This window comes from Platalea leucorodia (assembly GCF_965183815.1).
Source record: "Platalea leucorodia genome assembly, contig: HAP1_HAP1_SCAFFOLD_75, whole genome shotgun sequence".
NCBI lineage: Eukaryota > Metazoa > Chordata > Aves > Pelecaniformes > Threskiornithidae > Platalea > Platalea leucorodia.
In genome coordinates this window covers 68,071-81,301 of record NW_028121443.1, presented here as the reverse complement: position 1 = coordinate 81,301, position 13,231 = coordinate 68,071, and the positions used below count along the sequence as shown (strand labels likewise).

At 50.8% G+C, this 13,231-nt stretch overlaps 1 protein-coding gene across 1 annotated transcript; it reads right to left on the bottom strand.

Moving 5' to 3' along the window:
• Nucleotides 1-4,264: 4,264 nt before the first annotated feature.
• LOC309603402 (olfactory receptor 6E1-like) lies at nt 4,265-5,211 on the bottom strand (the record flags this gene model as incomplete). Its single annotated transcript, XM_082338259.1, is given in 2 exon segments — nt 4,265-4,674; nt 4,677-5,211. Coding segments are annotated over 2 exon segments (945 nt in total).
• Between the last annotated feature and the right edge of the window lie 8,020 nt (nt 5,212-13,231).

The following is a 13,231-nucleotide window of genomic DNA, read 5'->3' as shown; positions in this document are numbered from 1 at the left end:
CCTCCACAAAGTGCAGCTTGGAAGGCTCAGTCTCGATGTCAGGAAAAAGACATATCACTCAAAGTGTAGTCTTGTGGTGCAAGAGGTCACCCAGAGGGAGCCTGGATCATCCCATGGCTTTGTGTTTCAAGGAACAGCCAGTGAGGGTGGAGAGACACCAGTGAAGGTATAGAAATGCTGGGGTGAGAGCCAGGTGCAAAGCCAGATGGGCATCTACAGGCCGAAAGGAAAGAGGTGCAGGCATGGGACCGTGCAGGACAACCTGCAGTAGAGACGGGCAAGGGCTCTGGCAAGGGTGAAAGGCTTAACAGGACTGAGCTATATGTCCCCTTGGCTATGGCAGTTGCCTCTGTCACTGAGGCTCTGGATTGGTTTACTTCCTCGCCCCTTCTTGGAGTAGCCGGGAGGTGTTGTACAGTTCTACACTTGGCCTTGCTCACCTTCACGTCTCACTGCCCCCAGGAAGAGCCCTGATCCACACGTGAGGGACAGGATCTGCCTTCCCAGAGCCCGGGGGTGAGGGCTTGGCCTTGCTGCTTCATAAACAGAAGAAAAAAACAAAGGTTTTCTCAGCATCAGAGCCACCTGCAGATTGTCTTTGCCTACCTGCAATCACAGCCTCCAATTATCTGCTCTAACGAGTCCATGGGGAGGCTTTGTCAGTAATGGCCCTCAGTGGGGCCAATCAATGCTTCAAGACACTTTGAGATTTGCTTCTGATTTTGACTTCTTGAGCAGTTTGTTCAGTCTCAGTATCTGAGGTTCATGGACACAGGGCCAACTACAGCATGGGGGCTCATTAAAATACGGAAAGCCCTAACGAGCTATTTCTCTTCCTGTAATTTTCTTCAACTCTTCAAGACTTGTCCAGCTAATTGTAGAGTCATTTCATAGTGTAGTTAAGGAGGAAGTTTTCCATGTGCACCTAACAAAAATAATTTTTTAAATGGTTATATTTTGTTAATTTCAGTTGAGAGAAGAGGTGACAGCAGCATTCTCGAATTGATATTGATGCAGAGGGTGTCCTCAGGCAGTGTGGACAGCTAGGAAAAGCAGACCCTTGAGGTCTGCAGGCACAGTAGTGACAACCTTGCTCCTCACTTCCTCAACCTCACCATTTCTCTCATTGGCCACCTGGGATTTACATCACTTTTCCTTACAGGAAATCTCTAATGAGATTGCCTTTCTACAAGGGATAATTTTATGAGAAATGTTCTAGATAGACAGATACAAAAATGCAGACATAAACCTAATTAAAGAATTGGCTAAAGAGGCGACTACTGAAAGACATGTAAGCTTTAACTCCCTGAAACCCAAAGCAGCAGCATAGCTGAAAGGTATCTGAATGAACAAAGAGTAAAGGCAGGAGAAAACTGGAGAATAATGGAAAGGGCCTTTGTCTAGACAGTCTACTGGTAAGATGACTTTATTGTATCAGGAAATTGAAAATAAGATGACTTATTTAGTGTATCAGGACAGCTGAAAATCCATGAACGATTAGAGAAATTAAATACAGCATATAACAGGCAGAATAGTGGTAATGAAGTTACAGGGGAAGGCGGGTATTTCTGTGGAATATCCCTTTTGAAAGGTCATGGCATTGGTAGAGGTCTCTTGTGAGTGAGGACAAAGCAATGTTGCACCCATCTCTGAAAGAAGCCAAAGGAGCAACCCAGGGAACCACAGGCTGTACAAGCTCACTTTGGTGAGGAGTAATCTATCGATATCTCTTGGGTGGTATTTCTGGGACCTTTAAAGAGAAGAATGTGTCCAAAAGCAGTCAGCATGGACTTTCAAAGGGTAAAGCATGCCTCACCAGGCTGACTGCCTTCATGATGAAGTAACTGCATTTGTGCATGAGGGGACAAGAGTGGATGCTGTTCACCTCAACTTCAGCAAGATTTGTGACGTGTTCTCCCTCACTATTCTTGTACCCAAGTTAGGACATTACATTCTGGAAGGGTAGATAAACAGCTGGGTTAAACACCAGTTGGATGATCGGGCTGAGAGAGCAGCGGTGAAGGGGTCATACCCTACCTGGAGGCCAGTGGGACGTACTGGGGCATCATGGGGCAGCACAGGGAACGTTCTTGGGCCCTGTGCAATTGAAAAGCTGTATCCATGACCCAGAGGAGGCAACTCTCACCATGTTCAGCAAGAACAAATGCTGGATTCTGCACCTCAGATGAAATAATGCTGGGCACAAGTATAGACTGGGAGAGGAGTGGCTGGAGAGCAGCCCTGCAGAGAGGGATCTGGGGGTGCTGGCTGGCAGGGGGCTCAACAGGAGTCAGCAGTGTGCCCTGGCAGCCAAGAGGGCAAACCGCACCCTGGGGTGTAATATAACGAGGGGCTCAAAAGAGCCCCTGGTTTAACCCCAGTCAGCAACTAAGCACCACACAGCCGCTCGCTCACCCTCCCTCCCATCGTGGGATGGGGGAGAGAATCAGAAAAAAAAAGTAAAACCCATGGGTTGAGATAAAGACAGTTTAATATGACCACAGAGGAAGGGGAAATAATAATAATAATAATAATAATAATAATAATAATACAGAATATACCAAACAAGTGATGCACAGTCACCACCTGCTGACCGATGCCCAGAACGTCCCCAAGCAGAGATCGCTGCCCCCGGCCAACTCCCTCCAGTTTCTATACTGAGTATGACGTCATATGGTATGGAATATCCCTTTGGCCAATTTGGGTCAGCTCTCCTAGCTGTGCTCCCTCCTGGATTCTTGTGCACCGGGCAGAGCATGGGAAGCTGAAAAGCACTTGACTAGTATAAACACTGCTTAGCAACAAGTAAACCATCAGTGTGTTATCAACATTATTGTCATCCTAAATCCAAAACACAGCACTGTACAAGCTGCTAGGAAGAAAATTAATTCTATCCCAGCTGAAACCAGGACAGGGGATTATCCCGCTGTATTTAGCACTGGTGCAGACTCACTTGGAGTACTGTGTGCAGTTCTGGGCCCCACAACTGAAGAAGGATGTAAGGTACTTGAATGCGTCCAGAGGAGGGCACCAAAGCTGGTGAAAGGGCTGGAAGAAATGAAAGACTGGACGTTAGGAAGCATTTCTTTACCAAGAGGGTAGTCAAACACTGGAACAGGCTTCCTAGAGAGGTGGTCGATGCCTCATATGTGTCAGTGTTTAAGAGGCATTTGGACAATGCCCTTAATAACATGATTTATCTTTTGGTCAGACCTGAAGTGGCCAGGTATTTGGACTAGATGATCCTTGTAGGTCCCTTCCAAATGAACTATTCTGTTCTATTCTGTTCGATTCTATTCTGTTCTGTTCTGTTCTGATCTATATATGTACCTGTACAGGGTGGATCCCTCCAGCAGCTGGGCTCAGATGCTCAGTCTCCTCAGTAGCTGCCCTGGATACCAGCCTCCCCAGTTGCACGCACCTGGACATATGAGCCCCCTGAGGCTGCAACCCCATTCCAGATGCTGCTACAGACCACTGCAGTCGCACACACACACACACACACACACACACTCTTAAGTCCAGTCACTCTGGTCTCTCAGTTGCTGGCACTAATGACATACGGGCTGCCTGACCCCCTGGTCCTTCTCCAGTTGCTGCACTCACCCCCCCTGTGCTCACATGTTCACACAGAAGAGAGATTCCCCCACACAGGAATGAGCTAGAAATTAAGTTTAGTGAGAAGACAGGACAGACTGCACTGGTCGGGGTCCTCCCCTACACTTCCCATAATAAGTCCTGTGCAATCCAAAAATGCTCTTCCCCTGCATCCCATAATGTGTCCTACACCCCTAGGCAACAATTCCCTTAGCCCAAATGGTGATCCAGAGAGCCGCTCGCAGTGACTCCTCTTGGTGGGTTTCACACCTGGACAACGGGGCTGATGGCTCTCCCAGGGCAGCCCTGGAAGGAGCTGGGACAAGATGTTCCTTCCTCAGGAGCCTGTCATTTGGGTTCCCACCTGCCACGGTGCCTCTGTGCTCTTCTCGCTTTGTGGAGATGGGCTCTTGATGAGCTGGTGGCTCTCCTGTGACAGGTCTGGGAGCAGCTGGGGCAGGGTGTTAACTGAGTTCCTCCTCCTGCCATCGGTAGTGCCTTCTTTGTGTGTGCACATGAGCTTCTATCACTTAACCTAACACAACCCAACAAGAACATGCATCTCCTGAGGCATCGGTATTTGCAGGTTACATGCATATGCACTGGTATTATTTAGCATATTTAACGTAGCAGCTCATTGGAATTGCTGTCCAGAAATGCATCAGGATTAGGGGGAAAGCTGTGTTGTTGCACGGGCAATGGCTTCGTTCAGGGCCAGTATCACAGTCTTGTTTCTAAGACTGTAGATGAATGGATTTAAGAGCGGGTACAGGACAGTGTTCAGCAAAGCTACAGTTCTGTTTGTCTCCAAGGAAACATCTCTGGAAGGACGCACATAGAGAGCAATGCAGCTCCCATATGCAATGGCCAAGGTGATGAGGTGGGAAGAACATGTAGTAAAAGCTTTTTTCCTCCCAGAGGCTGCTGGCAGGTGCAGAATACAGAAAAGGATGCCCATGTAAAATGCCAGAGTTAAACATAAGGAACCCAGTATGACAATTGAGGATAAAACAGAGTCTGTTTTCCAAAGCAGGCTGGGGTCAGAGCAGGACAATGTCAATAAGGGGGAGTAGTCAGAAAAAAATGGTGGATCTTGTTCGAGCCACAGAAAGTCAGCTTGTAGAGGAGGACCAGACGGTAACTCAAGACTGTGATGCCTATGACCCAAGCAGCAACAACCAGGTGGATGCAGAGCTGAGGCTTCATGATGGCAGCATAACACAAAGGCTGGCAGATGGCAACGTAGCGGTCAAAGGACATGACAACAAGTAGAACCAACTCTGTACAGCCCAGGGCAAAATAGAAACAGGACTGGGCAAAACAACTGCTTAGTGAGATCGTTCTCCTACCAGAACTCAGGATCACAAACAATTTGATGCTTGTGGAGGATGTGAACCAGATTTCCAGGAAGGCCAGATTGCTGATGAAAAAGTACATGGGGGTTTGCAGGCGGTGATCCACACACAGGAGGAAAATGATGGTTGCGTTCCCCATCACTGTTGTCAGGTATATGAGCAGAAGGAGCAGAGAGAGAAATAGCTGTAGGCTTTGATCAAGCCCTGAGAAACCCTCTAGGATGAACTCAGTAACTGCAGTTTCATTTTCTGCTCCCATGCTGAATTTCAGTTCATCCTGCTGAGACAGGAAGATGGCAAAACCCAAGTGTGATTATTTCACCGTCTGGATGAAAGGAATCCTTCCTTCTCTGCTTCTTTCCTTTCTTGCAGTCTTCCTCCTATAGAGCACAGAGAGAGAGAGAGAGAGAGTCCTTCAAGCCTTTCTCACCCCCTGATTTTTCTGGTTTACATTTCAGTTCGAGTCCTCAGAGAATTTGTTGTCATCTTTCTACCTTTCTCAAACTCTCCCAAAGGATTCTTTCTCCAGAGCAGAAGATTTTAAAGAGGCTGCGAGTTATTTCACCCCATTCCTGGCAAATTCCACATTCACTCAGACCTATTGCAAACATCTGTCACACCTATGTGCCAAACTCATCTCTTCTATTGCACAGATGCTAAACCATCAAATGAAATGAAATGAAATATATATGTTGAAAGCTATTCTTTGTACTTTTCAGAGGTACTTGCCTTTTTGCGCTAGGAATCCCTGAGAGTCTCTTGTTTTCAAAATAAGTAATGTCCAGCATCTCTTTTGTAATCCCCTGCTTCCTTCCACACCTGCTTGCTCTCTGTTTCCTCAGGAAAGGGGGTGGGAGTGGAATAGGGACCAAGTATAACTTGTCTTCATTCGCACTCTAAATAATGACTGAAATGTATGACAACTCCACACAGTCTGTCACACAATCTCATCTGACATCTGTCTGCACTGAAACACGCTTGTTTCCAAAGAGTTGCTCATTGCTATTGCTATCAAATGTCCTGACCTAAACGTAGAGCAAGAGAAGAGCATCTGGAAGAGATTTGTAACCTTTCTTTTGTATGCCAGTTATAGGTTGGGAGTAACCTGCCTCTAGCGTTTTCTCTTGTTTCCATTGACTATAGAAGGAGCCTGGGGAAAACCAGTTCTCACAGGCACCTGCAGCCAAGTAGATGAAACTCACTATTCAAGTCTCAAATCACTGATTTATTAAGGTTGTTTGGTTTTTTTTAATATCAAAATAGACATCTAACAGAAGGAAGCACAAGAAAACTATATGCAATAAAGACTGATGTTTTTCCCTTTGTCTTTATATTTGTTTTTAGACATGGAAAGGAGCAGAGCAGGTGACTGACTGCAAAAGTAGGATGATTCCAAGTGCAAGGGGAGGAGAGGGAGGGGAGGAGATGGTGGGTTTGAAGTAGTGAAACTGATCTTCTCCACAGGCTGTGTTGTCCCCTTAGGCTCTGTCCCAGGGCAGAATGGGTAGCACTTGCACAAGGAGTAAAATGGGAAGATCAGTACAGGGCAGTGCTCCATGTTTGCATTGACATTTTAGCTTGGGGCTCAGGCTAGTCTTAGATCCCAAATGCCTGGCTTGTTCTTTGCCTCTAGTCTGGCATAGGGGAAGCTCTGCACTGGGTTCCTTTGGGAAATTTTCTGAGATTAAACCCCTGGCTGTATTTGAGCAAAAGCTCAAGCTCAGTCACCTACAGCAGTATGAGCGTAGTGAATCAGTGAATGAGAGGGGGCAGTCCCAGTGTCCATTTTCTGGGTCACTTCAAACACTCAAAGGGTTGTGTCTTCTTACTCTCTTGGGTGACACCTCAGTTCTCTAAAATTGTTCTTCTCCTGAATGCACTTTCTTAGGGGAACCTGCAAATTTGCAGACAGCTTACAACAAAGCAGCTTCTCTTCAGGCCCCGCATCGTCAAGCATGCAGCCAGCATATGCCATAGTGAGTGAAGAAATATAGGGTATGCAGGTGAAGGATATCCAGGTGAAGAAGGCCTTAGTTTGGCTTTGCACAGAGGTTATCCTCAGGACGGTGCATATAATGCAGGCATAAACCACAGTAGTCAGTGTGAAGGAGCTCAGCAACACAGCGGAGAAGAGAGCAATGCTCATGTTTCATAGTAGCTGGTGCCCATGCGGGCTGCTCTCAGCAAAGGGATGATGCTGCAGAAGAAGCAGACTCTACAGTGGGCACAGAGGGTCTAATGGCATACAGGATGGTGGGGCTGAGCGTGGAGAGAGATGCCATTCCCCAGCAGCTAAAGGTGAGCATGGAGCACAACCAGGAGTTGGTAAGGACAGAGTCATGTGAGGGGTTGCAAATGGCCCTGCAGCAATCAAAACACATCTCAACACATAGGTTAAACTCAGCTGTGCTGACGGAGAAGGAGGGACTTGTAAGCAGCCACAGAGATATCTTAATCTCCAGCATGAGACAGACAAACATGTCAGGGGGAATGACCAGAGTGAACCAAATATCCAAGAAGGACAAGATTCTGCGGAAGGGATGCCTGGGGGTGCGGCACTAGTGGTGGAGCCAAAGGATGGCAATGGTGACTGCATTCCCCATGACACTGAGCAGAGAAATCACCAGCAGCAGTGTGAAGAGGGGGGTTTTCAACTCGTGAAGGACTGAAAAGGCCTTCAGGAAAAATATTCTTGCTCTGGTGTGGTTGTGAAGATCCATTTTGGTACCCAGTCAGTTGAAGGTGTGACAAGGGTAACTAATATCGTGCTTGGTGAAATTCATCTTGTTACCTTTGTCAGCATTCCCTTCCCTTTTCTTAGGTTTCCTCATCCTTCTTTCGTGGACCTCAGATCAGATGCGTAATTTCTCCAGTGTGGCAATCTGCTGTACCTCCACTATCCTGCCCAGGCTGCTGGCCAGCTTCCTAACCAGGGACAGATCCATTTCTGCTCAAGGCTGCATGACACAATTCTTTTTCTTTGCCTGTTGTGCAGGTACCAAGTGTTATCTGCTGGCCATCATGTCCTAGGATCGGTACTTGGCCATATGTCACCCCCTGCTCTATGCCAGCCTCATGCAGCAGAAGCTCTGTCTCCAGCTGGCGGCTGGGTCTTGGCTAGCAGGATTACTAATGTCTACCAGAGTCACTGGGCTACTTTCCAACTTACACTTCTGTGGTCCCAATGCAATTGATCACTTCTTCTGTGATTTTGCCCCATTGCTGGAGCTCGCCTGCAGTGACACCACGGTGCTTAGACTGGTTACTTTCATCATCTGCTTTCTGGATGTGGTCTTCCCCTTTGTGTTCACCTTGGTATCCTATATCTGCATCATAGCTGCGATCCTGAGGATCCCAGCCGCCACGGGGAGGCAGAAGGCCTTCTCCACCTGCTCCTATCATGGTCACTGTTTTCTATGGTACCCTCATCGTTGTCTATATGATACCCAGAACAGCCTCACTGAGGCAGCTCAATACAGTGCTATCCTTTCTCTACACCATCCCACGCCCATGGCCAATCCACCCCTCTACAGCCTGCGGAACAGGCAAGTCAAGGGGGCTCTTGGAAATGCCCTCAGAAAGACTGTGGCCTGCATCGAGAGCTCCTACTAGTTGTGATCCACCAGGAATAAACAGGTTGTGGTTGTGCCAAGTGTGGACAACTCAGAAGTGCATATTTTGTGTACCAGGTATATCTTTAGAAGTGCAGAATCTGGGGACTGTTTGGGGAATGAGAAGTGGGAAAAGAGAATTTGTGTCTTAAGGAAATACAGGTCTGGTGTTGAAGTGTGTAAAAAACTTCCCTGGCTTTCTTCTTGCTTTAAAGTAACCACAATTGTGATCCTGCAAGTGGGAGCTGTTGAAATGCCACACCTGCCCAGGACTGGCAGAAAACTTACTCTAAACATGCTGTTTTCTCTTCCGTTAGCCAGCCAAGCTGAGGGGTGGGGGTCCTGTGTGTCTGGGATTCCTCAGGACATCTTCATATTGACAGGGAGAAGGCGGAAGTTGAATCAAGCCCTTCCACTGGACATGTCTAAATCTGAGCAGATGAATCCCATCCCTCCGGTTCTCTGAGCTGTCTAGCAGAGGAGAACTGTGAAAGCTAGTCTGATAGGGCCAGCCTCTCTGGAAGAAAAAAAAAAAAAAAAAAAAAAAGTAGATCCTTCTTCAGAAGAAGGGTACACGGGGTGGGTCTCAGCTTCCCAAATTTATTTAACACAGAAATCATTACTTTCCATTTCTTTCCTTCTCCTAATCTGACCCCCCTCCAGCCCCCCTCCCCCAATGTAATTACGTATTTGTTTCCCACTGACTGACTTCAATATTGCAACCTGAGTCCTCCTATTTTCTTCTTTCCTGCAAAAGAGAGCAAGGTCATGCTCATGGGGCATGACTGCGCACGTCCACCCTCAGCAGTGGGCTTTCCGCATTACCTAGGCAGAGGCGTGTGCACAAGATGGAAATGTCTCCATCACCCCTGATTTGCACAAGGGCCTTCAGCCCTGACATACTCCCACAACACACTTATTCCTCCTCCACCCACAGACATAAATCCCTTCCCACTTCCAGGCTCAAATCATGGTTGCAAGAATTTGATGCACTTCAGAAGAGGCCTTGAGCTTCCTGAATCTTCTTGGTGCTTATGGCAATGTTCCTGGCTCCCTCCAGATTTGATGGACTTCCTGTCTATAACAAGGGCTTTGTGACAAGCTTTTATGAAATGTTTGGTTTTCTGTCATTCCTATGTATGGAAAGAGTAGACACAGAAAAGAAAGAAATATCCACCAAAACGGATGCTGAGTGAAGTGCCAGTAAGAACCAGGTGAGGCACCCCCCTGGCTGTGGCTGCCTGGCAAGAAGTCTGTCCTGAGAAGGGGATCCAGCCTCTGCCACTCTGGAGTGGGGAATCAGCAGTGTCCATGCCACCTGGCAGAGACTGTCCAAGCACAGTTACTGTCTTGTCAGCTTTGAGCACGAGCTTGAAAATGCTTGGCTGCAGGGGTAGTGCCTGTGGGATTATCAGTGCTCCAAAAGAGCAGTCCTTCCAGGTCTTTCTTGAGCAAGAATGGGAGAGTCATTGCTGAGGACGGGTTTTGGGGCCATGTGTGCAAAGCAGAATCGATGAGCAGCCCATCCCCTTAACTCCACTCAACCACTCCAGAAGGTCACGGTGACCGTGCTCTGGTTTTGATTCCCCTAAACCCTCTCTGCTAGGCAGGGGCCCAGCAGGGAAAAATCTATGGCACTGGGCAACGCAATTGCCCCAGCTGTACCAGCGTGAGGACACCATCCCTGCGTGTGGTCAAACCATCAGCCTTTGGGTTAACAGCCGAACACGCTCACCCACCCTGCCACAGGGACCCCAGCCAGGGCTGTCCCCGGGCACTGCTTTGCTGTCAGGACAGACATCAGTGCTGAAAGAATGGGAAGGTCCCTGAGCCCAGCCCCCTTCCCCAGCCCCATGGAGATGGAAGCCTGCTGTTCACCTCACCTGCAGGGCTGCTGGGGAACAGAGGGGTGCAGGGAGAGGCCTGGTGCCTGGAGGAGGGGGTATAAGATTTCTGCCTCCATGTGCCCTCCACAGCATGCCCTGGGATGCCATTGGATCCTGGGGGCACATCAATCCAGGGAGGGCATTTCCCTCACCCTGTTGCACTGCTGCTGCTGCAGAGTTGGGGACAGACGTGGCACAGATGGCTGTTGCCCTGGGTGGCAGAGGAGGCTCAGGGGAAGGGATTTTCTCCTCTCCATTGACCCAACCTGGAGTGGGCCAGAGTGTGGGAGCAGCACCTGCAGCAAGAGCCTCCTTCTGCCCCATTGCCCTGCAGAGACCTTGAAGGGGCAGTGCTCTGCAGTGCAGCCCTGTGCCAGGATCAGGCCCCAGCAGAGAGGCAGTCCCAACTTCCCCCACATCAGAAGGATTCAAGTGCTGTTTTCTGCAGAGGGTCCCTGGGTACCCCAGGGAATACAGGACTTTGCTTGTCATAGGCACATCACGGGAGGAGAGTGCCTCTCCTGCTGGCAGGTGTCAGGGGGATGTAGCTCAGTGGCAGAGCACCTGCTTCGCATTGTGGGAGGTCCTGGGTTCAATCCCCAGCATCTCCAGGGGTACTTTTGCCCTGACTCCCCAGCCTCAGGCAGGTGCAGGCTGGAGCTCGAGCACTGGTCCTCTCCAGGCCCTGTGGGCCTGCCCTGCCCACCCAGGGCTTGCCTGTGGGGTGAGGAGGGCTGTGTGTGCTGCCTCTGCTGAGCCCCCTCTTGGAGGAGAAGCAGGCAGCTGTGCTGGCCCTGAGCTCAGGTCACTGCCCTGCACCACAGACCCACCCCACCGCCCAGGGACAATGCTTGGCAGCAGAGTGTGGGGGGACCTCAGGGAGGGGAGAGGTGTCAGCAGCACACTAGGAATCATTTCTGGCTCCACTGAGAGATGTGGTGTGAGGGTGCTGGTCCAGCCCAGGCGTCCTTTGGGATCAGGGCCACACTGCCCTGGTGGCTTTCCAGGGATAAGGGTCTGACATTGTCCTGTCTCCAGGGAAGCGCTCCTCTGTGCCAGCAGGGAGGGCTGTCTGAGTTGGACGAGCCTGGGCAGGGCTGTGGGACTCCCAGCTTTGACATTTCTTATCCTGACCCTGTCTCCAAGTGCTTCTGCTTCCACCATCACCACTGGCTTAAGCAGAGCTTCAGCTCAGGGCATGTGGAGCTCCTGAGGTCAGACACAGCCCACAGACACGGGGCTGGTGCCCACCTCTTGTTCCTGGGGTGTTTGGTGTCTCTCGATGCTGCGCTGGTGGGATCAGGGAGGCACAGGCCTGTCCACAGCCATGCACAGGCGGGAAAGGCCAGATGGTGCCTTGGCTGCTCTGCCAGCTAAAACATCCACAACCAAAACGGAGTGTGAGACATGGCCTTTCACTGCAGGGTGCTCAGCCCCCGAGAACAGTGAGCCCAAACTAAGAGAAATAAGGCTGCCCTCCTGTGGGCTTTCCACAGCCATGCTCTGCCCAGCGTGGGGCAGCAGTGCTGAGAGTTGGGGGTCTCACTGTGACCCCCCCTCAGGTAGGTCCTCAGGAGCGGCAGGAGCAACCACAGATCTGGGGCCCAGTGACAATCCTCCTTTGCTGCATAGAACGGACCCAGCCCACAGGGCCAGGCTGTTCAGGTCCCAAAATGCCAGGGCTGGAGCTTATCCCAGTGGGAGTTTTCCAGGGGATGGAGGCTGTGCTTGCAGTGCCCATGTTATGTCACCCATTACCGTGGGAGTCTCGCCCTGGGAACGCTACTCTCCTGTGGCAGCTGCCAGCAGGAAGGCTCCAGGGTATGGAGCAGAGGGATGTGTGAGCCTAGGCTTCCTCCAGATTCCCCCAGGGTCCCCCCAGGGGTGGAGGAGCTCCCAGCAGGGAATGGGGCAATGCGGAAGTGGGAGAGGATGTTGGTGACAGCCGCCTCCTGCCCTCTTCTCCTCTAGGGCCAGATCCTGCTGTTGGCAGCAGTACTGAGCTGCAGCATCTCCCCACAGGGAGCCAACACACCTTCCAGCCTGCAGCAGAGGAGCCTTTTAGGGAAGAGCTGGAGGGGTGTGGACACCCACCAGTGGGAGCAGGGAAGGCAGTCTAGGCTCCAGGTCCTGCCCAAGTGTCAAACTCTTCTCCCCTCCTGTCTCCTGTGTAAGTGGTTTTTCTGTCCATGGGCGCAGGGGCTGGTGAAAGCCCCAGCCAAGGGAGAGGGACCCTGGCTCAGCTCCCAGCAGCACCTGTTTTAGGGGAGGGACACAAAATCTCCTCTGCCATGGAAATGTGCCCACATGAGCATCCTCCTGGATGGGTCCTTCTCCAGGCCAGGGGCCAGACCACGGCTTTTGGCTGCAGCACACGTCTCGTGGGGATCCTTTCTCCATCCCCCGGCCCTCCAACAGCGCTGAGGGAAAGGTGCCCCCATCCCCCCTGCTCCCATCCCTCCTGTACCTGCAGACAAGTACTGCCCCGACACAAATCCAAACTGAAGCCCCTGGCGAGGCAGCAGGGGGGCAGGGGTGGGGGCTGGAGGGGAGGAGGAGGAGGGGGTCCCAGGGCTGCCGCGGGGCCTTACAGCCCCTGCTCAGGAAGAAGGCAGCTCTGTGCCTGTGACAAGAGTGCTCAGGGGTCTGCGAGGGCCCAAGGCAGCAGGAACAGCCCATGGAGACTGGGGTCCTGGCAGAGCATGAGGAGAGGGAATTCCAGCCCTGTGTGTCCCAGAAAGTGGCTCTGCACCCTGTGCTGGGGCAGTGTGGAGCACAGCTG